Genomic DNA, 26,567 nt, shown 5'->3' on the forward strand with positions numbered 1-26,567 from the left:
TGCTAGCGTCTTGTGCCTTTGCTAGCGACTTTAATGTTAAGAGTAAAACCTAATGTATATACTCGACTATAAGTCGACCTCATGTATAAGTCAAGGTCAACTTTTGGGGACAAAAGTATGGATTTTGGTATGCTCCGTGGATAGGTCAGGGGGTCAAAGAGGGCTGAGCAAATGCTCCGCCCAGCCTCTCAAAAGCCAGACTCCTTCCCGGGGGAAGAAGTCTAGCTTTGGAGGGGCTTCTGGGCGCACATTTGCCAGCCCAGCCTCTTGAAAGCCAGACTCCTTCCCAGGGGAAGAAGCCTGGCTTTGGAGGGGCTTCTGGGCATGCGATTGCCCTTCATAGCCTCTCCCCAGCCGGTCTGTCCCTTGTGGAGGCAGCCCTGGCTGGGGAGAAGATCTGGTCAATTACCCATGGACCCATGTATAAGTCGATCCAGGTTTTTTGGGTCAATCTTTTGACCTAAATTTCTCGACTTATACACAAATATATACGGTAGATCAGATTCACCATCGCACCAACACGGGAAGCTACTGGCTGAAGACTGAAGCCAAATAAAATCCACTTAACATATGTTCTTCAAACACCCAATTCTCCCATGTCATCCTCATTTTCAGAGTCCATCTTACCCAGCAGGAGCCACAAGAACCTTGGTCTCTGATCTCGTTGATTGTTGGACAGCTTGGCCACTGCTTCCGTGAGTCGAAGCTGTCAGGTAATTCCAAGTCACCGGCAAATTCAAACCTTGTTGGTTTTGGGAGTAGAAGAGAAAAGAGAGAATGCAACCTCTTGGTTAAGTGTGTTTCTGATTTTCCATAAACCTCAAACAATTGAACGTTAATACCCTGCCAAGCCAAACCTTCATGATGGTCTCCTCCTTCGAAGGCCCTGAGAAACATTAGAAGATGTCCTTAGAGCAGCTTTCCTCAACCTAGTGCTCCTGTGCCAAACACAGCTCGCTACAGGTTTCTCTGCACTGCAGAAACCATGCAGCGTGACACCATTAACTGCCATGGCTCCAGCCTACAAAATCCTGGGATTTCTAGTTTTGTGAAGCAGCAGTACTCTTTGGGAAACAACAAATTCCAGGATTCCATAGAATAGAGCAAGATCAGACAACATTATTCTTTTTCCCTTTTGGGGAGCAAAAAAACCACCCATACCTGAGCCTAAAATAGCTCAAGAGTGGCAAGAAACCTGCCAAATATCCCTTCTTTGAAAGGAGTAAATCCCTGTTTTGTGCTTCCCTCCCACTGCAACCACAAAAATAACCTTAGAGGGCTGCAAACGGCCCACACCTACTGGGGTCCTTTCATGCTATAGAACTATAGTACAGTGACCCACCCACACATTTGCTGGGGTAGAAGTGAAGGACCTCCATGAATGTGGAAAAAATACAAATTAAAAAACTTTTACCTGAGAGAATAACTGTCTAGGAATCTCCAGGTCCTCCAGTGCAACTCTATGGTCACCATCTACCATGCTGGAGGACCTACAAATGCCTAGAGAAGTGTTTTCTCTAGGAACGTTTAGGTTCTCCAGCACAATTCTATGGTCAACTTTTGGCAGAGCTGCACTGGGGGACCTAGTGATTCCTAGAGAGAACATATTAATCAAATCCACAAATAATCAAATCCACAAAAGTCAAAGCTGTAAATGTGGAGAGCCAACGGTTCTATGATTCTACTTTAAATTGCCATGGCTGCATCCTATGTAATCCTGGGGCTTGTGGTTTGGTGAAGCCATAGTGCAGTGATTTTCAACCTCTGGCTCTCCAGGTATGTTGGACTTCAATCTCCTGAAGTCCTAGCCAACCTGCACAACGGTCAAGAATCCCAAGAGCAGAAGTCCAAAACATCTGGCATACTGAAGATTGAGGACAACTGCATTAGAGCTCTTTGGCTGAGAATCCTAAATTTGTTGATGCTGATAACCAGTTTTAAGAAGATCCAGATTGATGGTGACCCTCTAGATGAGACACCTGCACTGCTCTGCTTAGTTCCTAGAAATTCACACCTGTGACCTCCTTAACAGTGTCCATCCATCTAGCATGTGCCTTCCTCTGTTTCTGCATCCCTCCAACTTTCCTATCATTATTGTCTTTTCCAATGAATCGTGCCTTCTCATGATGTGGCTACAGTATGACAGCCTGAACTCCATCCACTTGGTTTCCAGTAAAATTCAGGCTTGATCTGCTCTAAATTGTTCATCTAAATTCTAAGCAGCCCTTCTTAAACTCTGAATCCCCAAATTCCCCAGGATGCAGCCATAGCCGTTGAAGTGGAATCAAAGAGCTGCAGTGTACCAGTGTGACACTGCTCCTGGTCTACAAAAGCAATGGTTCTTCAGAGTATATAGCAGGAACCTTTCCCATCCTACCCCGAAATGCTAGGGATTGAACCTATGACTTTCTGCATACAAACCATTTACTCTTATACTGAGCCACAGATCCACCCCTTTTCTCCATCTGTGTTTTCAGGAGACAACTGTTATCAGGCAAACAACCTTGAGAGCTAAAAACTAGATAGCTGCTCTGTCTGGAAAAGTCCCAAAGTCCAGTGATCTAACAGAAGGATTAGGAGCAAAAAGAACAAACATCTTACCTTTCAGGCAACTTGGGGCCATGCAAGTATGTGCCACACAACTTTTTCACATAACTCATGTCTACATTGTGGAAGTTGTGCCCAGCCTTTAAGAAGAAAAAAAAAAAGGGGGGGGGGGGATGGGGAAACCATTTTAAAAAGCTATCTAGTTGTCCAGCCAAGAATGCACATAGCTGTGAAGAAGCAACTAAGCAGAATAAGCAGAAATTTAAACACATTAGACCATGCCAGTGGGGGGATGCTGGGAGCTTTAGTCCACACACTTAGCTTTTGCAAGCTCTGTATCTCAGGAATCCATAACTGGCATCTGGCTAGCAAGGGAGGGAACCATTAAGTCTGGGACTATTCAGGGTGTCCAAAAAACGTTGGCCTAGAGAGACTATTTTTGTACCATAGACCATTCTTATAAAAGCATTCCAGAGATGCCATTCTGTTTTTTTTCCCTGTGTGTGTTTTTGTGGTGTAGCCAGTCTATTGTCTGAATGAGTCAAGGAGAAACTTTATTCAGAAAAGAACCAATGGAATCAAGAAAAAAAAAGGAGATTCCACTGAAAACCATGAAGCCCTACAAAGAGGTGGTTAAGAGGGGACAGGAGAGCCATATTTAAATATTTGAAGGGATGTCATATTGCGTATGGAGCAAACTTATTTTCTGCTGTTCCAAAGATTAGGACATAAAGCAATGGATTCAAACTCCAGTAAAAGAGATTCCACCTCAACATTAGAAAGAGTTTCTTGATGGTAAAAGCTGTTGGACATTGGAATATGCTGCTTCGGAGGGTGATGGAATCTCCTTCTTTGGAAGTTTTAAATGAATGCTACATGGCCATCTTTTGGGAGTGCCTGGATTGTGTATTCCTGCATGGCTGAAGTGGGTTGGACTGGATGGTCCTTGAGGACTCTTTCAACTCTCAGATCAATGGCTGCTGTCACACTGCAGAATTAGTGTAACTGGACACTACTTTAACTGCCATGGCTCAATGCTATGGACCCTGGGATTCAACGTTTGTTGTGGCACCAGATTTCTGTGAATGAAAAGGCTAAATATCACACAAAACCTTAAATCCCAAAATTCTATTACATTGAATTCACCACCTTGAGTCCCTATATTGGGAGAAAGGTGGGATATGAGAAAATAATAACAACAATAATAATAATAATAAGCCATGGCAGTTAAAGCAGTGTCAAACTGCATTAATTCTGCAGTGCAGCTACAGTGTATGAAAGCTTATGCTGCAAACCTCTGTCAATTAGTCTCAAAAGTGCTACTCCTTTGCATGCTGATATGGACTAACACAGTTGCACAGCTGAAAAACTCTTAATGTACAGTACAATCCATTTGTCAATGGAATAGACTGACTCAAGAGGATGATGGAATCTGCTTCTTTGGAGCGTTTTAATCAGAAGATGGATAGTAATTAATCAGAAGATAGATAGAAGATGTATAGTAACTGTGTACACCAGCTTGGCAAGGAAATAGATTAGATAGCCCCTGAAGTCCATTCCAACTTACGATTATACAATATTGTATACTGTATACAATATATACATATTTTATATGTATTATTATTATTATTATTATTATTATTATTATTAACCTTTATTTATAAAGCGCTGTAAATTTACACAGCGCTGTACATACAGTCTTTTTAATTGGACGGTTCCTTGCCCTCAGGCTTACAATCTAAAAAGACACGACACAAAGGGAGTGGTGGTGGGGAAGGGGCCTCTCTAGTAGGATAATACATATAAAATACATAGCAATACAGGAAATGATTCAATAAAACAGACAACAAAAGAACATCAAGTAGCAAGTGACAATTGCCTGGGAACGCTGCCCTGAACAGGATGGTATATGCAGTGGGGTTGGGGATTGTATGTTTTTAACATGTAAGCCGCCCCGGTTGTGTTACACAGAGAGGCGGGATATAAATAAATTTTACTATTATTATTATTATGACTAACTAAGTCAATATTGGAAGCAGATAGGGAAAAGCTTCCTTTACCTCATAAAAGTGAAACTGAATGGTGAAATATTATGTTACTTATTAATTTAATTTATATCATGTCTTTCTCTTAACAGGGGACCCAAGGTGGCTTACAACAAAGTGAAAAACTGGATACAATTAAAAACCTGATGATAGCAAAAGTTAAACACCCAGTAAATTAATGATCATGTTAAAATATGCTTTATAGCAGTCTAAAAATCATTTAAGATTCAGCTAAAAGAAAGTACCTCTTCACAGAGTAAAAACTGTGGAATTCATTGCCACAAGACATAATGATGGTGTCAATACATATAGAATAAATTTGTGGAAGCCAAGTACATCAGTGGCTGGTAGTCTGGTCACATGCATGTCACATACAGTATTTTATTTATTTATGAGATCTATACCCCACCTTTCTCCCAAAATGAGATTCAGAGACAGGCCAGCTCTGAGTGTATGTTACTGGAGAAAATGTGATAGAAGGTCCAGTTGCATTCAGATCTGCTGGCAGGCTTTCTGTATGCAACTAGTGGGACACTGAACATAATGTTGGACTATAAATGTCTTTGGACTGATCTGAGCTACTCTGGTTGCTCTTAGGTTTTTGAGCCTCTTAAAGCTAGTATCAGCACTTCATGCTTGCTAAAGAATTATGGGCACTGCAGTCTGAAAGAGTACACATGAAAAGGATCTAGAGGTCTTAGTAGACCAGAAGCTAAGCATGTGTCAACAGTGTAATGCGGTAGCTAAAAAAGTCAATGTGTTTCTAGACTGCACCAATAGGAGTATAGTGTTTAGATCAAGAGAAGTAATAGTATCACTCCAGAATAGAGTGGCACTATTACTTCTCTTCATCTTGGCACTATACTCCATTGGTCAGACCTCACTTGGACTACTGTGTCCAGTTCCAGATACTAGAATCCAAGAAAGACATAGAAAAACTAGAATGTGTCCAGAGGAGCGCAACCAAGATGGTAAAAGGTCTAGAAAGCCCTATGTTTAGCTTGGAGGACAGAAGACTAAGAGATGTTTCTAGGAGTATTTTCTTCCCAAGTTTTGACAGTCTTGGGGTGCACTATTTTTCACTCTTGGGCCAAATCAACAGCATAATTAACCTATTTTTTAAGGCACTCAACAAGTCACAGGGACACAATTAAGCTTTGTCAGTATTCATCAACTAGATAGCAAACCAAGACTTCAGCTTAACTGTGCCTCTTGGAATAGATTCTTTGTGAAAACATCTAAACCAAAAGCTTTTGTTTGAGGCCAGAGGGTCACTTTAGCAACAGTTGGTGGCTTCCTGGTTAGTGAGGGCTCTAGGTTCTAGTCTGCTCTGGGTTCTAATCTGAATTTTGGAAGATAGGTTTTGCTTTTAAAGTTTCTACAGAAAGGAGATTCACTGTCCTGTTGCCATAAAAAACACCAACCACATGGTAACTCCTCTTAACTCTTTCAACTCACCTATCTTATGTGTACGTGTATTTGAGGACTTGAAAAGTAATGCAAAGACAAAAGGTTACCTAATCCTTGCCAGATCAAAGAGCTTGGGGAATTCTACTTTTCTGCATTTTCACCCCAATGATACTCCTTCCAGTGGCAGCTTTAAAAAAAGGTATTTCCCCCCCAAGCTTTACATTCATCTTAGGACAGGAGAAGCAGGCTGCACCCACCTTGGGTCCCACTCCAGGAATATAGCATTTTATAAAGAAAATTAAAATAGAAAATAATGAATTAAACAAATGGAGGCAATAGTGTTGGTTGCCCTAAAGAGCACCTGGAAGTCTTATTTCCAGGAGGAGTATGCATAGCTGAGCTTGTCCCTCCCAGGGACCATCACATTCATCTTAGATTCAGCAGGTGATGGTGGTGGAACAGAAACATTGGTCAAGAAATACCCTTGTGAACGGGCAGGTGAGACATTTCTCTACTACATGCCCTACTTCTCCCTTCCACCCCTAGTATCCTGCCAAAGGTTTACTCACCTGCCAAGTGGTGTTGAGCTTGTTGATGTAGTTCACCATGTCATGGGAGAGAGGAGGGAAGATGGGAACGTTCCGGGCGCTGGTGAGGGCCACCAGGAGAAACAGAACCACTACGGACCGCCACATTTTGAAGATGGAGCCTGGGGGTGCTATCATGAAAAGAATAGAGACTGGTTATTTTGTATGGCTGTGCATGGTTGTGAAAGCTCAAAAGTGACAAAAGATGATAGGAAGAAAATCATCTCAACATTAATATGGTGTTGGAGGAGAGTACGGTGGGTCCACAGTATCCACTGGATTTGGTTCTAGGACTCCCCATGGATACCAAAAGCTGTGTATGCTCATATATATAATGGCAAAATCAAGATTTGCTTATAGAAAATATTTATTTATTCAATATTTTAAAGCTGTGGATAACTGAATCCATGGATATGGAAGACTAACTGTACTATAGATACCATAAATTGTTAAAAAGACCAATAAATGGATCCTAGAGCAAATCATGCCTGAATTCTCTAGAAGCCAAGATGACTAAATTGTGACTGTCACCGTATCATGAGAAGACATGACTCACTAGAAAAGAAAGTAATGCTTGGTAAGGTAGTAAGCAGTAGGAAAAGAGGAAGCCATGACCCTGAGTCTACAGGACCTGGGCAGGATGACTTGGAGGTTGAGATTAATTAACAACACACTGAAAAGTTACCAAATATACACAAACAGGAAGCTGTTGATATTCTGTACCAACAAGCCATAATGCTATCATGGCTAATTGGAAGCAACTTCACTTGTTACAAATAACGAATCCCAGGATTTCAGATCAGTCAATACAGAATGCTATTGTTATTGTGTGCCTTAAAGGCATTTTCAACTCATGGAGACCCCAAGGTGAACCTATCATGAAGTTTTCTTGGCAAGATTTCTTCAGAGGGGGTTTGCCTTTGCCTTCCTCTGAGGGTGAGAGAGTGCGACTTGCCCAAAGTCACCCAGTGGTTTTCCATGGCTGAGCAAAGATTCAAATCTTTGTTTCCAGAGTCATAAGGCCAATACTCAAATCACTACTACTTGCTGGCTCACTATGCTTCAGCTGAACCAACCTAATAGCCTCAAAACTGATATGGCTTCTCTTCTCATCTCATCATATCTCTGTTTGCAATTCGCAGTATAGCAGAGACAGGCCTTTTACCGCCCACCTGTTGTTTTTGGGATTGAAGTCCCATCAGAAATGCCAGGTGATGGATGATGGGATTGACAGTTCCCAAAGGTTTAGGATTGCAGATCAGGCTTATCCCTGACCCTGAGATTTCAGGGCTAAGCCTTGAGATCTAGAGATGACCCCTTCAACTGTCAGCAGGTAAAGGTGAGGTGAAGAGGAGCACCATCGCTTTGTGATGTGGTTAAGAATGATACCAGAGGATCCAGTGTGGTACAGTGGTTTGAGTGTGGGACTACAACTCTGGATATCTGAGTTGGACTCCCCGCTCAAGCACAAAAAACACAGGATGACCTTGGGCAAGTCACACTCTCTCAGCCTCAGAAGATGACAATGACAAACTCCCTCTGAAGAAACCTGCCAAGAAAACCCAGTGATACATTCACCTTAGGGTTGACCATAAGTTACGAACGATTTGAAAGCACTCAAAAATAATAGCAGAGAGTATGCCATGAGAAAAAAGAAGTGTCTTGCATATTTCCAGACAGTGCTCTCATCCTGTGATTCCTCCAGAGAACAGAGATCAGGTCCTGAGATTCATGGCTAAGCCCTAAGAAATGGGAACCCCCAGAAGCAAGAATTCCCACCCCTGAAGGACAACCATACAAACTGGAAGCTGTTCTTGCTGAACCCATCCTACCCAGATGACCCTGCACATCTGGCCTAAGGGCACAGGAGAGGCAGCTCTTATCAGGACACAGCCAACTTTAACAGCTGCTTGCTCCTCTTATCTACAGGACAGCACAGCTTTGCAACTCATCACAGGTCTACCCATTATCTCACAGCTTTTTGTGGTGTGCCTTCAAATCATGTCCGACTTATGATGACATTAGGGCAGGGTGACCAGATGTCATAATCGCAGAGCAGGACAAGGCTGTAGGACATTCAAGAACAATATAGGACATTAAAACTGAAAGCACTCATATAAATATAAAGCAGGTTTCCTAGTCCTGCTTAAAATAGAGGACATCTTGGAAATCCTTCTGGATAGAAGGTTGAAATGTAGTACATGCCCTGGAAAAGGAGGATGCCTGGTCATTCTGTAAAACCATCTAGCAGGCTGCAAGTGGCCCATGGGCCACCATCCTCTCTGTCCACTTTTATCATCTCGAGAAGCCACTTTCACTTGTTTAAATCCAAAAAACATATTTGATGCTAGCAAAATACAACAAATTCCAAAATCTAGAAAAGAACAATACCTTTACTGGCCAAATATATTGCCTGTTTGTGGATTTTGTTGTATTCCACTCATTTGTTATTGCCTTCATTCTGGCTTTGATTTCTTGCAACACTCCAAGAGTTTTGGTTCTGCAAACTCAAAGCCATGGCTTCCTTAATTAAATCCATCCTCCTGTAATGCAAAATTGCTCTTTTCCTACTGACTTTGGTTTAACTAATCTTTATTGGCTCCCTCCCAAGGAGTCACATCATCTCATGATTTACTCAAATCCCAGCAGCCTCAGTTTGATCCCTTTGGCTTCTAGGGAGATTTCAAGTCCAATTTGTTTTCAGACCCACTGATTCATCTTTTATTTTTGGCAATCCAATATTATCTTTTGGGGGGCAGGTCAACTATCCAGATAACTCTTCCAGCACATTTTCAAATAAGATCATTCCCTTTTGGCCAGCTTTCTTCCCTGTCCAGCTTTCACAATTTCACACACAGAGAAATTGGAAATACTATAGCAGATATTTTACTTAATTTTTATGCTGCCTTTCTCCCAAAAAGGGAACCAAGGCAGCCCACAAGATAAAAACACTTTTAACACTTTACAGTAAAAAACCAATTAAAACAATCCAGCTAAAACTATATAAACGTAACGGTAGACATCCTGTTGTTGTTGTGTGCCTTCAGGCTATTTAAGGCAACCCTCTCAGAGGGTTTTCTTGGCATGTTTGGCTCAGAAGATTTGCCACTGCCTTCCCCTGAGGCTGAGAGCATGTGACTTGTCTCAGGTCCCTCAGTAGGTTTCATCACAGCTGAGCTGGGTACTGAACCCAGGTCTCCAGAGTTGTAGTCCATCGCTCAAACCACTACGCCATGCTGTCTCTCTAGATATCCATTGCCAACCCAAAAACATTTTTTCAAAACTGAAACAAATGAGCATCTAACCACTACACCTTTCTATTTCCAGCCAATGCCTTGCTTAACTTTGTTGCAACAGTTTCTCTTGCACAACATCCAAAAGTACATGCTATCAGGAAAAATAACAGAAACTATGGCTCCAGGGGATATGTTTTGTGTAGCCTGGTTTCTTTTCAAAGCAACAACTCTGTGGTTTTGAAGCCAGTCTGGTCTCTTCGGCCCCTGTATTATACTAAAGCAATAAGATGCAACCTTATCCACTCACTTTCTGGAGAGAACTGGGTCCTCGTGACTCAAATCTCGTGACTCAAAACCACATTCGCCAGCCATGCAGTCCTGCCCTAGGGCTGCAAACTCACGCGGTTGTTGTTGTTGTTGTGTGTCTTCAAGTTCTTTCCAGCTTAAAGTGAATCTATCACAGGGTTTTATCAGCAAGATTTGTTCAGTTTGCCTTTGCCATCCTGTGGCTGAGAGAGTGTGACATACCCAAGATCACCCAGCAGATGAGCAGGGATTTGAACCCTGGTCTCCACTGGATTGTAGTCCTATAATCAAATCACTACACCACACTGGCTCTAAGATATACTTTTCAACTAAATATGTTGCAATGTCAACAGCACAAGTCAGGAAAATACAAATCTCTTAGCAAGCCACATGGGAGACAAAATCCTTTGGTGGCTCCATTTCTGCACAGATCTTGTTTAAGACCTTGATGATTATCTTTAAACAGAGCTGGATGTGTATCTTTCAGGAATGCTTTAGCTGTGAACACCTGCATGGCAGGGGAGGTTGAACTACAGGCATTTGTGTCTGTTTCTACTCTATGATAATCTGTTATTGTGTGTCTTTAAGTCATTTCCAACTTATGGTGGCCCTAAGGTAGTGAACCTACCATGGGATTTTCTTGGCAAGTTTCTTTAGAGGAAGTTTTCCACTGCCATCTTCTGAGGCTGAGAGAGTGAAACCTGCCCAAGGTCACCCAGCAGGTTTTGTAGCTGACCCAGAATTCGAACCTTGCCCTCCAGTTGAAGTCCAATGCTCAAACCACTACACTATTCTGGCTCTCATTTGTGGAAATACATTAAAGGCAGCCTTGTACAATTGCAGATTAGCAGCGGGAATTATACAGATGTTGTTGGACTGCAACTCCCAGTAGTTCAAACTAGCATAACCAATGGTGAGGAATGCAGGTAGATGCAGTACAACCTCTGGAACGCCATGCGATTCCCACCTCTGAGCATATTTATGAAAAGGTTGTTTTGTACTCTCAAGGCAGATGATGGGATACAAAATCACATTTACTGTTGTGTATAAAGTCTGGCCTTTGCTCCAATTTAACATTTTGCTCAACTGCTTCTTACTGTCAGACTTCTGTATCCATGGATTCAACCATCTACGGCTTGAAAATATTTGTTTTCCCCCCCAAAAAGCAAACCTCAATTTTCTCCTTTTATATAAGGGACATTATTTTACTAAGAAATTGCATACAGTAGGACTTGAGCATCAACAGATTTTGGTATCCACAGGGGATCCTGGAACCAAACCCCAGTGGATACGAAGGATTCACTGAAATTAGAATAGAGAGGTAGAAAAAGTATTGAATTTTGATCAAGGATACTCTGATTCAAATCTTCATTTAACAACAGGAAACAAGGATGGGTTTTTAGATGAACAAAACACAAGAGAAAATGACATAATAAAAAAGCATTAATAAAAGGCGAAAGATTTATACGATCTGAAGAGAAACCAGAGTAAAAAAGCATTAAGAGGACAATACATAATACTGCGAGAAACATAGGGGATACAGAACAGAACTCCATAGGTAGTGCAGTATAAGCTTAATATCACCACTTATAAGGCCTTATATATTTTGCACAATTTTATTTATTGGCCTATATTTTGTAATTATCTGCTTTAAAAATATTCCTCTGGGTTTTATGTAGGCCAAATCCTCATTTAGCCATGGTGAAATGAGTGACTTGGGCCCAAACTCTTTCAATCTTTCAGGGTTGTTGTGAAGATGGCTTTGTGACAATGGTGTATCCTTGGAGAAAAAGCAGATTTGTAGAATCAATGTAACCTACACAAATGCTAACTCCAGTTCCAAATGACTGAAGTGGATTCCAGTATGTTCCAGTTTAGCCTTGCTAAACTGTGGATTAGGCTGGGAATGTATGCAGCCTTCCAGCTATTACTAGACTGCTACTCCCTGCAGTGTAAGCAGCAATGCCAAAAGTAAGGAATTCTGGGAGTTACAATCCAACAACATGGAAAACTCCTTGATTCTCACTCTTGCTATAATGGCTGTATTATCAAGATTCATTGCATACATGCTTTTGAATGCATTTTTTTAAACACACCTCTATGCTCCCAGCAAAACCAATGTGCAATCTGCCAAAGCTCACATCCAAATGTAAAGACTACCACAGTGCACACTGCATGTTTTAGAAAGCTCCTGTCCTGCAACAGTTAAGGGGGAGGGGAAGAGGAAGAATCAGCAAGCTGAAGCATTGACCTACATTTCAAAGTAATGTGTGCAAAATACAAAAAGCATCCAGAAAGATAAACAAGGGGAAAATATGGACTGCCTCTCAAAGTTAAAAAAGAAACAGCCAACTCATGATTTTGCCTACAGGCAACAGAAACAAGGAGATTTTGAACTAAGTTGGTAGTAGCAGTGGATACTGTGAGGTTGGTTAGTTACCAGCACAGTCAGTCTTCCATATCCATGGATTCAAGCATTTATGGCTTGACAATATTCAAAAAAGTATATAAATTCTGAAAAGCAAACCTTGATTTTGTCATTTTATGTAAGGGACACCATTTTATTTTCCGCTGTATTTAATGGGGCTTGAATATCCACAGATTTTGGTATCTATGGTGCATTGCAGACGCGCATAAAGTACGTGCTCGGCATGTACTAGGGTTAGGAAAGGGCGTCCCTTCCGGATGCCCTAACCCTAGTACATGCTGAGCATGTACAAAATGGCGGCACCCTATACACATGGGCACCGCCATTGGTACGTCACGACCGCGCCGCGCGAGGGTGCCTGGGTCGCCCTTTCTGCAGTGCCGGAAGGAATTCCATTTTGGAGCTCCTTCAGCTTTACGTCGCTGGGCGCAGCCTTTAGTGGCCCCTTTCTGTTTGTCCCCGTTGCCGTCGGGTGTCCTTGGGGCATGAAGCCCCAATGACACCCCTTTCCAGGCTGCGGGGAAGTGGCCTTTTGCCGCTCCCCCGTGGCCTGGAAAGTGGCGGATTGGGGCCTCAGAGAATGGCGCTGTGGCAGCTGAGGCCCCGATCCTGTGGGGAAAGGGCCGGATACAGGCTGCCCTAAAAGGGCAGTCTGTAACGCGCCTATGATATCAGGGAACCAAACCCCATCAGACACCAAGGATCCACTTCATGAGAGAGTTTGGAACTTGCTGCTTTGATGCTTTGAGCAAAGACTTTCTCTTCCCTGTTCTATTCATTGAAAAGACTATAAATCCTGCCAGATCAGCCTCCCTCAACTTGGTGACTTCCAGATGTTTTGAACCACAACTCCCATTATTCCCTGCCAGCATCATCCATCCTTAACCATAGCTGGATGGATGTCTCATACATAGCTAATCACAAACTATATGAAGTAACAGGTATAGCAAAAACAGAGAGCCAGCATGGGCAATGGTTAAGACTCCAATGCTGGGAGACCAGGATTCAAATCCCTATTCAGCTTTGGAGCCCCAACTGGGTGGCTGTGGCCAACTCACATATTCTCTCAGCCTAAGAGGAAAAATGAAATCTTATCAAAATAGCAGAGTGGGCATGGCATAGTGGTTTGACTGCTGTAATAGGACTCACACTCAGGGCTGTGGCATTCGTAGTGTCCCTCTCTCTTTTTGTACTGTTTTAAGTTTTACTAAGCATTAATATCACACGACAATAAACCTTGGGCCACCTCAAACGATAAGAGCCACTTCTCCAAGAACATGTCCTCTGAGACTGCACTGAATCTTATCTGGTACAATGCTTCATTTCAGGGTGCAGGGCACATTGACACATGGCACCAAACAATACTTAGTGGATACAGAAATAATAATTGGAGGTTATACTTCCTCCAATTAGATTCTGATGTTGTGTGCTTTCCAAGTCATTTCTAGCATATGGCGACCCTATCATAGGGTTTTCATGGCAAGATTTGTTCAGAGGTGGTTTGCCATTGCCTTCCCCTGAGATTTGCCCAAGGTCACCAAGTGGGTTTTAATCAAGCTGAGAATCAAACCCTGGTCTCCAAGAGTCCAACACTCAAACCATGATGCCATACTGCCTTTCAAATAGATTTTAGATCTACTCAAATCATACAACCACTTTTCCAGAATTATTCCCTCTATGAAACAGTGTGAGCTGCATTTTGAGCTATACAGTTGGCTCTCTGTATCCACGGACGGATTCTTCATCTATGTATTGAACCATCCTCGGCTTGAAAATATTCAAATGGAAAAAAAATTCCCAAATCAAATTTTGTTTTTGCCATTTTATATAAAGAACACCATTTTACTACAACACTGTAGATAATGGGACTTGAGTGTCCATGATCTTAGTACCCTGGAACCAAATTCCAGCAAATACCAAGACCCTACCATACTTACATTTCAGTGCAGGACATTGTGCAAGGCATGCACTTTACATAGCCTAACTATTTCTGGCTTGGGCTTGTAGCCTTCGCGGTGCCTTGCACCCACACAAAGCAGTGGAGTGAGCATTAGTCAGTGCCAGTTCTAAGAAGGCTCTCTTAAACACCTGATTTATTATTTATATATTTATTGCACTTAAATCCCTGCCTAAATAAGAGCATAGGAAAATTATGTACAATTTGGACTAGTTCAGTGGTTCCCAGACTTTGGTCCTCTAGAATGTTTTGGACTTCCTGACCCCAGAATTTCTGACTGTTGGTCAAGCTTGCTGGAGCTTCTGGGAGCTGAAGTGTAAAACACCCATAGGACCAAATTTTGGAAATCAATGGACTAGTCTGAAGCTTATTTGGGGGTGCACATCTTTAATACTTTGTCACACCTGCCATGGTCATCACACTTTACTGAAAATAGCACAAAAAACTGACTTTTTTGACGGGAGTTTGCTATTAAAGATCTCCAAGTCCGTCAGTTTCAGATGTTTGTGCAAACAAGGAACTGGGGAATAGTTCAATGCTCTCAGCAGAACACCTGTTCTGAAAAGGAACAAAGAGGAGGGAGGAAAAGTTCAGACCCCAAAGACAGAAGAGGTGGCTTTGTACAACTGGAAAGTGATGCCTGCAAAAGGGAAACAGGTGGAGAAAACTTTATAGACAGATTGCAACTTCCCCATTCTCGCTGTGATCACACTAGTAAAGGGAACCAGATAAACACCTGTTTCGGAGCATTCTATCTTGCATGTCTCTGCAACAGCAAGACAGATCTTACACTCTCTTCCACACTCCTCCCTTAATCCCACCACTTCCTGCCTTATGGCCTACGCAAGTGTGCCATTCAAAGTTTATTTTATGTTATAATTTTTAATGCAATTCCAGAGGTATGCCAATATTTTGGAGAAAAAAATAAAAGAAAGAAGGAGGAAGAAAAAACCCTGCTGGGGAACAGTGAAAGACGGGAGACACTACACCATGTAACTGCCCAAAACTGGAACTGCAGCACAAAGAACTTCATGCAATTGAGGACTAATGCTACAGCAGTGCATTTGGGAGCTTGCAGATGGGTTTTTATCAACACTCTGCCAATGCTTCTAGGGCAAGGAAGCAATGGAGATGACGTTGTAGGAGAAAGTGCCATTTTCCAACTTTAATGCCAGTTTAAAAGCTGCAGTTCATAAGTCCAAGAGGTTCCCCTCTACTCCAGTTCAAAATGGCCTTTGTCCATGCTTGTGGCATGGTTCTTTCTACTGTTACAAGCAAAGAACAATTGAGATTAGGAGTAAAAAGGTGTCACACTGTCTATAGAAATATTTTAAAATAGTTCTTTATATATATGAAGTTTTTAAACAATATTTCTATAGAATGTGACAGCTTAGTACTCCTAACCTCAGTTGTGTTCTCTCTCTATATATACACACACACACACACACACACACACACACACACACACACACAGTTCTTGGACTATGGCCCGAGACCAGGTTTTGAATCCCTGCTCAGCCATTTAGGACCAGAAGAGTCCTCTCTCTATATATACATATAATGTATGTGTATTAAAAAGACAACAACTTTCAATTAGAATCATAGAGTTGAAAGAGACCACAAGGCCCATCCAGTCTAAGTCCCTGCCATGCAGGAACTCACAATCAAATTGTACCATGCAATAAATCCAATCAAATCAATAAAACAATACATAGAATATACAACAAAAAAGACCAAAGTCCTGTGGGGTGAGCTCAGTATCTTGATAAGCAAAAGTCTTTTTGAAAGCCAGTGACTTAGATGCATGCAATCTTAAATGGTGCAAGGATCCTTCAGAGGACAAACGACTATACAGTCGGCCCTCCGCGTAAGGCAAATTCTGCCTATGCTCGTGCACGGCAGCGCGGCGGCGCAATGGGAGCGCGTGCCCATTCAATTGAATGGGATGCGCCACCCCTTCTGCCCCACGCACGCCCCGCGGCTTGAGCGTGTATGACGCGCGCACGCTGTAGTACTTAAGTGGATAGGGAAGAATAAAATTGGTTGGCTTCTGTTAATGACAGTTCACCACTATTTCCAGTCCACAGAGGCTGGAAAGGTCGCTGCATTGGACAACTCTCAGATCAGCAGGGACACATGCTGGGGATCCTGGGAGTTGTAGTCAATTTTCTTTTCAAGCTCTGGTAATTTGCCAGTTTTTTAATTGCTCCAAAGAGAATCCCTTTGATCTTTCTCCTTTCTCCCTCCTCCTCACCAAATGCAAGGTCCTGAACCAACAGCATGATTCCTCTAAAATGCTAAAATGCATAATTCTGATTTCCTTACGCTTGTCCCACATTGCAGCCTCTATAAAGTTAGGACATGAAAGGAAGTACCATAATTTTATAACCAGAGGAACTAAGCAAAACAAATCAGTATTTTCCCTTTGTTTGTTCTTGGCTGCCCCCACCCAGCACATTTCCTGGAAATTGCATCAAGACCATATTTACTTGGCAGTGCATCAGATCAAATGCTAAAGCAAGCCTCTACAATAAGGTCAGACTGACTTCTCCAAATTTCTTCTTTCTTGTAAGAGAGATTTAAGAGGGGGGAAAATGGGTAGGGGAATGAAGAATGCACTTGCATATGTGAGCAACCAATAACATCTGCCAGTGTAAGTATGGTGTGGTGGTTTGAGTGTTGGATTATGACCCCAGCAGACGGCCATGGAAGCCCCTGGGAAAGTCACACTCTTCCAGCCTGAGATGGCAAACCTCCGCTGAAGAACCCTGCCAAGAAAACCTCGTGATAGGTTCATCTTAGGGTCACCATATGACGGGACATGGCTTGAAGGCAAGCAACACACACACACATCCACAAACAAACACATACACACTTATTTTTGTATCTGCAATTTCCCCAACACTAATTCTGGGTCAATTTAGGCCCAGAATTCACATTTGATACCTTTAGTGCCTTCTATTCACTGCCTTTTGCTTTTTTTTTTTTTTTTTTTTTAAAAAGCTCATCTGGGCTTAAAAACATAACAAAATGCCCCCCCCCCCCCTTTGTTGTTGTCCTTGTGTGCCTTCAAATCGTTTCCGACTTACAGCAAACCTAAGGCGAACCTATCAAGGGTTTTCTTGGTGAGTTCCTTCCAAGAGGGTTTGCCATTGCCATCCTCTGAGGCTGAGAGTGTGTGACTTGCCCAAGGTCACCCAGTGGGTTGACGTGACCAAGCCAGTATATAAATCGTAGTCTTTCAGGCCACAATCCAACGCTCAAAGCACTGCTTGATCGTGGCTGTCTAAGAAAATTTGAAAGTTTGCTTGTCTCCCATACTAAGTACTGGTAAATTAAACTGCTCAGAAATACTATAGATTAAGGGGAGGAAGAGAGAAAACTGGGCCAGGTCACTACAAGAATATAAAAACATATTTCAGACTCCACTGGATAAACAGAGCGACTGGGTCATCCAACTGAAAGTTGCGCTTCTCTGTATGTGTGTCTTCATGTCACCTGTCCACCCCATGAATTCCAGAGTTTTCAAAAGCATACTCCGCACTGTAGAAATAATGCAGTTTGCCACTGCTGTAACTGCCATGGCTTAATGCTATGGAGCTCTGGAATTTGTAGTTTTGTGCGACATGTAGCCTTCTGTCAGAGAGCTCTGGGGCCACTGCAGATTACAAATCCCAGGATTCCACAGCACTGAGCCAGGGCAGTTAAAGCAATGTCAAACTGCATTATTTCTGCAATGCAAATTATACTTTAAGATGTAGAATAGTTGAGCTAGTTTTACTAATTCCTTCCTCTGGAATATAGCATGCCTCAAAACACTCTGCCACTGTACTTCCTTGTAAGGATACATTATTCCTTGGGCAAGTCACACTCCCTTAGCCTCATGTGACAGCACATTAACTGCCATTGTTCAATGCTATGGAGTTTAGGGATTAGTAGTTTTGTGAGACAGCCATCTCTGTCAGAGCACTCTGGTGCCACAAACTACAACTCCCAGAATTCCATAGCGCTCTGGTGCCACAAACCACAACTCCCAGAATTCCATAGCACGGAGCCATCTGTGGCAGTTAAAGCACTGTCAAACCGGCTTATTTCTGCAGTGTGGATGCAGCCTCAGTCTCTTTGTTCCTTACTTGGAAATCTGAGTGTTAATTGGTATCCCTTGACGCTGGTGGCCAATTTTACAAACTTTATCTTACTGTGTATCCCAACTGCACAACTATACTATGTATCCATATGACACAACTGCACTGATTTACCACCATTTGAACTGCCAAGGCTCCCTCCTACGGGACCTTGGGATTTCTAGTTTGGTGAGGGACATGTAAAAAGGAAGTGGACTGGAGTAATGGCTCTCAGACCTCCAATGTTTTGGACTTCAAGACAATTCAGCCAATATGGTCAATGCTCAGGAATTCTGAACACCCATACATACGGACCCAAGTTTGCAAACTTCTGGATTAGAGGTCTACCACATATAGAATTCTAGGAACGCTCATGAAACTACAGATCCCAGGATTCCACAAGGCAGCTCAAGTGATATTGAATGGCTACGAGAGGAACAATGGTACTTACTTGTGATACATCCATTTCCAGCAGAGGTGGTCTGAACATCCTGCATCCTGCCTACTAGGAGCAAATAGGAGGAACAACCCAATCCATAGGATGTTCCAACCTTCTCTACTGGGAAATCATAGAATCATAGAGTTGGAAGAGACCACAAGGGCCATCCAGTCCAACCCCTTGCCATGCAGGAAATCTAAATCAAAGCATCTCCGGCAGATTGCAATGTATCTAGTCCAATTCTTCAGTGTGTAGTCAAATTTTGCACTTGTCTCCATAGTGCATCCTTGTAAATGTATGATTTCTGATAGCTAAAAGGCTCTACCTCCCAACCACTGTTGATTCAGGATATGCCCCATGTTGACCTGTGCTTGGTTCAATTTGGTGGACTTCTGTGTCCAACACCCTCAAGCTGGTCCCCCATTGTTGGTCTACAACAGGACTGGACAAACCTATGGCCAGAGCCTATGTTGTGGGTGAATGGTCATGGCCAGCTGACAAAGTGTGGGAACTGTAGTCCAAAAAAAGGGGGGGGGGAACTCCCCCATTCTGCTTTTAAAAACTATTATTTTTCACTGAAGCTTCAGGGTGCACCATCTGGGGATACATGACATACAGAAGTGATGTGAGGAAACACACATGCAGAATTAAGGAAGAGCATTTCTAAGCACATGAGGTTCTCTGCAGATGTGTTGAACCACAAATCCCTCAGCCCCTTGCCAATGATTAGGTTGGGTGAGGACCATAGCTTCAACTTGTAGAGCCATTTTGGAGAGTCAAAGGTTCCTCACCCATGGCTTTGAGCGAGCGTGAATTTACATTATGCAATTATAGGAATTTGATCCGTCCTAGGGAATCCATCTTGAGGAATTTGCACTTTGGAGAGATGTACTTGGATTTTTCTGCTGGAGAATTCTAATCCAGTTTTTCTCAAACTTTGGGTCCTCTAGATCAGTGGTTCCACATTCTGGTCCTCCAGGTGTTTTGGACTTCAACTCTCAGAAGCCTCAACCATCTTGGCCATTGGTCTGGGATTCTGGGAACAGAAATCCAAAACACCTGGAAGACCAGACTTTGAGAATCACTGCTCCAGATATTTTGTACTTCAGCTCCCAGAATGCCTGACTGATGGCCAAGCTGGCTTGGGCTTCTGGGGGTTCAAGTCCAAAAATCTTGGAGGATCAAAGTTTGGGAATCTCTGTTCTAGATGTTCTGAACGTCAGTGCTCAGAAACCTCAGCCAGCTTGGCCAAAAGTGAAGGATTCTGGGAGCTGATGTCCAAAACATCTGGAGAACCAAAGATTGAAAAATACTGCTCTACCTGCATTACAGTGCTAGAGCTCTCTAGCAGAGAAGCTGCAATTACTCTACTATTTGAGTGCTGGACTACGACTCTGAAAAGCAAGGTTCCATGAGACCCACTGGGGGACCTTGGGAAAATTACACTCTCTCAGCCTCAAAAGATGGCAATGGCAAACTTCCTCTGAAGAAAACCTGCCAAGAAAACCCAATGATAGATTCACCTTAGGGATGTTATAAATCGGAAATGACTTGAAGGCACACTACCAACAACTACATATGCCAAGCTTCTGTAGGATGCAGCCATGACAGCAAAGGCAGTACTAAACTGCTCTAATTGTGCAGTGCAGATTGTTTTCCATCTCAAATTTCAGTTCAGAAGATTGTGTAAACATACGTAATTTTGTGCATTTTGGTTGGCTCCATAAAACCATTGATGTTTTGTGGATTTTGGATGTTACTGTAGAAGACTGTGGGTTTTTTTTAAATTCAGCTGTCTAAACTAGATTTTGTTGTTGCTAAAATACCTGCAATCACTTGATGTCTAGTCAAAGGCTTTCATGGCCAGCATCCATTGTTTTTTGTGAGTTTTTTGGGTTATGTGGCCATGTTTCAGAAAAGTTTCTTCCTGACGTTTCGCCAGCATCTGTAATCTGCAAACCTGCAATCTTTCTCTGAAGATGCCAGTCACAGATGCTGGCGAAACATCAGGAAGAAACTTTTCTGGAACATGGCCACATAGCTCGAAAAACCCACAAAAAAACTACACTTGATGTCTCTTTTCCCCCCACCCCAGTTTACTGCAACAGCCTTCAGATCTTTGGGGGCCTAGAACTCACCATCAACTGACACAAACATTTGAGGACACACATGTTTTAAAAACAATGTGTGAGAATGGTGATAAAGTTATTTATGCTGGGATAGGGATAGATAATTTGTAACCCTCTAGGGACTGCATTGCCCAGTAGTCCCATCCAGAATGCACAATAGGAAGGAATGGAGGTCAGTGTAGTCCAAACACACCTGGAAGACCACAAATCACCTGGCAAACGTAGGCCCGTTACAAATGGGCAGGAAAGTACGTGCTCAGCACATACTAGGGTTAGAAAGGGGCGTCTTTTCCAGACGCCCCTAACCCTAGTATGGACTGAGTCCATACGAAATGGCAGCGGCCGTTCCACATGGCCACTGCCATCTTGACGTAGCGGATGTCGCGCCCCAGAAATGATGCCGCAAGTGCGCACTTCGGCACTTGCAGCGTCTCTTCCGGGGCGCAGGAAGGAGCGTGATTTTCGCGCTCCTTCTTTGCAGCGTCCGGGAACCGCACCGTTTGGCTGCTGCGGTTCCCAGATGCTGCCAACTGGCGGCGGCAGCAGAGCGCCGCTTTTTGGCGGTCTGTAACCCGCCGTAGTCTCGAGGTCAGGATGCAGCTTAACTCTGGGTTCTGAATCTGTAATGTAGAAATAATCCAGTTTGATACCACTTTAGCAGCAATGCTCATTGATATGGAATTTTGGGTATTGTTGTTTGTTGCGGCACCAGAGTTCTGATAGAGAAGGCTGAGTAAGTAAAAAACTATAATTCCCAGAATTCCATAGCATTGAGCCATGGTAGTTAGAGTGGTGTCAAACTGGATTTTTTTTTTCTACAATGCAGACGCAGCTTTGATGCTAATGATGACCTACAATGGGCTGAAGCCACTGAAACCTGCTGCGTGAACCTGGTCAAGTCATACTCTCTCAGCCTCAGAGGAAGGAAAAGGCAACCCTCTTCTGAACAAATCTTGCAAAGAAAACACTGTGATAGGGGTTTGCCGTAAGTCAGAAGGTACATAATAACAACAACTCCAAATTGGCCACATTTTGCCAAATAAAACATATTGTTGTTGTCGTGTGCATTCATGATGTTTCTGACTTATAGCAACCCTAAGGCAAACCTATCATGAGGTTTTCTTGGCAAGATTTCTTCAGAGGAGTTTTGCCATTGCCTTCTCCTGAGGCTGAGACAGTGTGACTTGCCTAAGGTCACCCAGTGGGTTTTATGGCTGGAATTGAACCCTGGTCTCCAGAGCCATAGTCCAACACTCCAACCACTATGTCATGCTGGCTCTTAGAAAACCCACATTCACAAAGGTGAATAAACTGGATGGAGTGTACCTTTGAGCGTGGCTTTACTCCATTTTAATTAACACACAACCAGAGAATGCATTCCATTTTTATTATAAAAGGCCCAACAGCAGCTGAAAATAGATCTACCATCCACAACTAAATTAGTAATAGTAATAGTTGTATAGCTATTGTTGCCATTATTGTTATATACCCACCTTGCCCCATGGATCAAGGCTGAGAACAAACAACAATCAAGACACCCCCCATCAGTTAAAACACATTCATTAAAATACAATAATTTAAAAAGGACAAAAATTCAAAGATATAGCCATGTTAGTCTGTAGAATCAGTATGTAGAGAGATCTTGTAGCACCTCTGAGACTAAGTGAAAGAAAGGAATTGGCAGCATGAGGTTTCATAGACTTAAATCTACTTCCTCAGATACGTTTGGTGATGCACCAAATGCATCTGAGATTTAGATGCAGCAAATGTATCTGGGGAAGGAGACTGAAGTCTACAAAAGCTCATGCTGCCAATTTCTTTCCTTCAGTTAGTCTCAAAGGTGCTGCAAGGTCTCTCCACGCACTTAAAAATAAGATATATACCTATTAAAACAATTCAACTTTCAAGTCCACTCTGGATAAATTTGCTGGAGGTAATTGTGCCCCACTTTAACTTCCCCCGCTATTACCTAAGGCCAACTTGGGATCTGTAGTTTGCTGAAAGGCATGGCAAACCCTGCCGTTGAGGCCTCATACTGCATGGAGCAAACAGAGAAAAGCTCAAGCCCCTGCCCAAACTACAAGTCCCAGAATGCCCCAGGACAGGGTTAAATGCTAGACTGCAGCCACTCACTCACAAACCACAAGGCTGCGAGTTCAACCCCATCCAGGGGCTCAGGGTTGACTCAGCCTTGCATCCTTCTGTAGTTTGGTAAAACGAGTACCCACTTGTTGGGGACAATTGGCTTACACTTTGTAAACTGCTAAGGCAGTGCCTATGTGCAGTGATAAGCAGTGTACAGTTGGCCCTCTGTTTTCGCGGGGATCTGTTCTGGACACATACACCCCTGAGAAAATGGAGGCTCGCGCATATTCAAGCCCTATTGAAAATAGCAGGTTTTTCGCGGATTCTCAAGGCTGAGGATCTCAGATCCGCAAGCTAGGAGGAGCAACTGTAGGAATATACTTGGTATTGGAGCCACAGGAATTAAACTGGTATCAGACTGGAGAGGAACTGCAGTCTAGACACACCTTGATGATCTCATCCAGTCCGTCCTCTACTCCCTCGACCCATATAAGACTTGTTCTCTCTCTCCTCTCGACTCCCTCCATTTCTTTAGAGGACACTGCAGTGCAGCACCCCAAATCCCACCCTCAGCCCCCAAGCCCTTCTTAGGCCCTGATCCCCAATCCAGTGCTGCATCCTCAGACTCAGAAGTAAGCCCCCTTCACTCCAGGCCAAAAAGACAGGGTTCCTTGCTCAAACCATTCTATTTTTTATTTGATTGATATCCCGCCTTTGACAGCTGACAAATAAAATTCTAAAAAGATATTGCAACAAGACAATTAAAACCTCACCTAAAAGCAATATAAAATTACACTGAAACCACACTAAAACCACGGTCCCCACCCTATATATAAACCAAATAGCCAAGCCAATGATTACACATTAAAAGTCAATGGGAAAAGATTTCAACCCCAAAACTTTGGAGAGAGAGGGAAAGATTGCACCCTAAACCAGTGCCCCCCAATTATGCCCTATAAGGGCTTTGGACTTCATCTCCCAGAATCCCAGACTATTGGCCAACTTGGCTGAGGCTTCTGGGAGCTGAAAGGCACACGTTGGGGTCCACTACCCTAAAGTTCGAGGGGGGACGAGAGACTACAACCCCAATTCTCTGGGAGGAAGGGAGAGACTGCACCCCCAAATCCTGGGGAGGGAGGGCAGATGGAAACCCCACAAACCTTGGAAGGAGGGGAGGTTGCAATTGGGGGGGGCAGGATACTTGCAACCCCAGCTCCTGAGAGTGGAGAGAGTTTGTAACCCCAAACCTTGGGGAGAAGAAAGACTGCACCCCAAAAAACTTAAGAAGAAGAGAAGGTTGCACCCCAAAAGCTTAGGAGGGACAAAGATTGCACTCAACCCTCCTCTCCTTGGTTCCCAGCCCCCAGCAAGGAGGCCCAGGCCCTAACCTTCTACCTGAAGCAGAGGGGCCTCTCCGGATCAGTGGCAAAGGTTTCCTCTTCTCTTCCCAGGGACCAGTCCAGCCTCGCCCTGTTTGCTTTTTATCTCCGGCTCCCAGCTGCCCAGGCCCCGCCCCCGGATGACTCATCCCCACGTGGCTCCGCCTCCTCCTCTTGCTGCTGATGCAGCTGCTGCAAAAGCCCCGCCTGACCCTGCAGCGCCTGACTCCCCACGTGACCCTCCGCCTGGGGAAAGGGGGCTTTATTGGGGGGGGGGGGGAGGCAGCAGAGGAAGGCCCTTTTTTTGGGGGGGGGGACCTTTTGCTAAAGGCTGCCCAGGGAGTCCCCTGTCACTTCACTTGCAATACTTTGGCCTTAATTTAAAAAACAAACAAACATATGGGAGTTTGTTGTGAGTGCACTTTGAACAATTTGAAAACAGAGTTTTGTGTGTGTGTGTGTGTCTATACACACACACACACACACACACACACGGTATATATATATATATATATATATATGGGTTTGCTGTATTGTGCTTTGAAAAGTTTCAAAGCAAATGTAAAAATTAGGTGTTTGTGTTTTTTTGGGGGCACGTGGCTGCTGTGTTCTGTAAGGATGTATTCCTGCCGTTTTGCCTGCACTTGTGGCTGCCATCTTCAGAGAATACCACAATTTAAAAAATGTGTATATGTGTGTGTGTCTATACAAATGTATGTAAATACATATACAGTGTGTGCGGGTATTTGTTGTTGTTCACTGGCCTGGAGTCTGTCTTGGCCCATAGGGACACTGTGGATGAGACGTCTCCAAGATCTTCTGTCCTCCACGGTTCTGCTTAGTTCCTGCAAAGTCATATCCATGACCTCCCTAATAGAGTCCATCCATCCATCATGCAGCCTTCTCCACCTTTCAATGAGTCCTTCTTTCTCATGATGGGTCCAAAGTACGACAGCCTCAGTTTGGCCATCTTGGCTTCCGGGCAGATTTCTGGCTTGATCTGCTTAGGTCCCATTTGTTTGTCCTTTTGGCTGTCCGTGGGATCCTCAGCACTCTTCTCCGTGACTTGCTTGTCCTCCTGTCTTCTTTCTTCACTGTCCAGCTTCCCCGTTCATACATGGTTATAGGGAATACAATGCCTTCTTTGATTCTAACTTTTGTGCTCAGTTGTATAGCTTTGCATTTTTTTCTAGTCCTTTCATAGCCGCTCTCCCCATTCTTAATCTTCTCTTGCTTTCCTGGCCCAGATAGGGGAATTCTTTTACCATTTGTATTTCTTCGTTGTCTAGGTTGAATTTGTGAAGGTCTTCTGTGGTCATTATTTTTGTTTTCTTTATGTTCTACAGGAGGCCTGCCTTTGCACTTTCTACCTTGATCTTCATTTGCTGTACTATACTTTGAAAAAATGGTGCCATAACACACTACATTTCCCAGAATTCCACAGCTTTGAGCCATGGCAGCTAAAGTGGGGAAACCTGGATTATTTCTGCAGTGTTCATGTAGCCAGACATGGCAGTTAAATTGGAATCAAACTAATTCTGCAGTATGGCTACATCCTAAAAACAGTTGGAGCAACACAGATGTCAAGAAAGAGTGTGTGCCATGAAGTAGGAGCCACTATAGTGAGTGCCCTCTTCTGACCAACTGCGTTGTGGATCTCAGGAACATCTGGGAATGGCAAGAAGGTCTTGCTGAATGACCCCATGGTGTCCTCAAGGAGAAGACAGCTAACCCAGTCCCAGGTTCTTTTATGGCTTTATTCTGTTGGTGTCATATGAGGTTGACTTTGGCTTATGGCAGTCCTAGAAATAAGGGACCTCCAAGATCACGGATCACCTACAGAGCCAGGGCAGCCATGGTGTCCTTGACTGAATCAATCCACCTGTAATTTGCTT

General features: G+C 43.3%; 1 protein-coding gene across 1 annotated transcript in view; it reads right to left on the reverse strand.

The window, feature by feature from the left end:
* The window catches only part of CTSB (cathepsin B), a 34,108-nt gene extending 9,309 nt beyond the window's left edge, over window positions 1-24,799 (reverse strand). The window contains exons 1-4 of the mRNA XM_089528812.1: window positions 24,689-24,799; window positions 6,572-6,720; window positions 2,602-2,687; window positions 628-742 (exon numbers count right to left, since the gene is read on the reverse strand). Of these exons, the coding sequence (XP_089384938.1) occupies window positions 628-742; window positions 2,602-2,687; window positions 6,572-6,697 (327 nt within the window). The 5' untranslated portion in view covers window positions 6,698-6,720; window positions 24,689-24,799. The remainder of the gene's footprint in view (window positions 1-627; window positions 743-2,601; window positions 2,688-6,571; window positions 6,721-24,688) is intronic.
* Between the last annotated feature and the right edge of the window lie 1,768 nt (window positions 24,800-26,567).

Source organism: Sceloporus occidentalis, unplaced genomic scaffold, assembly GCF_023333645.1.
Source record: "Sceloporus occidentalis isolate IW3139 unplaced genomic scaffold, rSceOcc1.0.p SCAF_6, whole genome shotgun sequence".
In the NCBI taxonomy this organism is placed as follows: domain Eukaryota; kingdom Metazoa; phylum Chordata; class Lepidosauria; order Squamata; family Phrynosomatidae; genus Sceloporus; species Sceloporus occidentalis.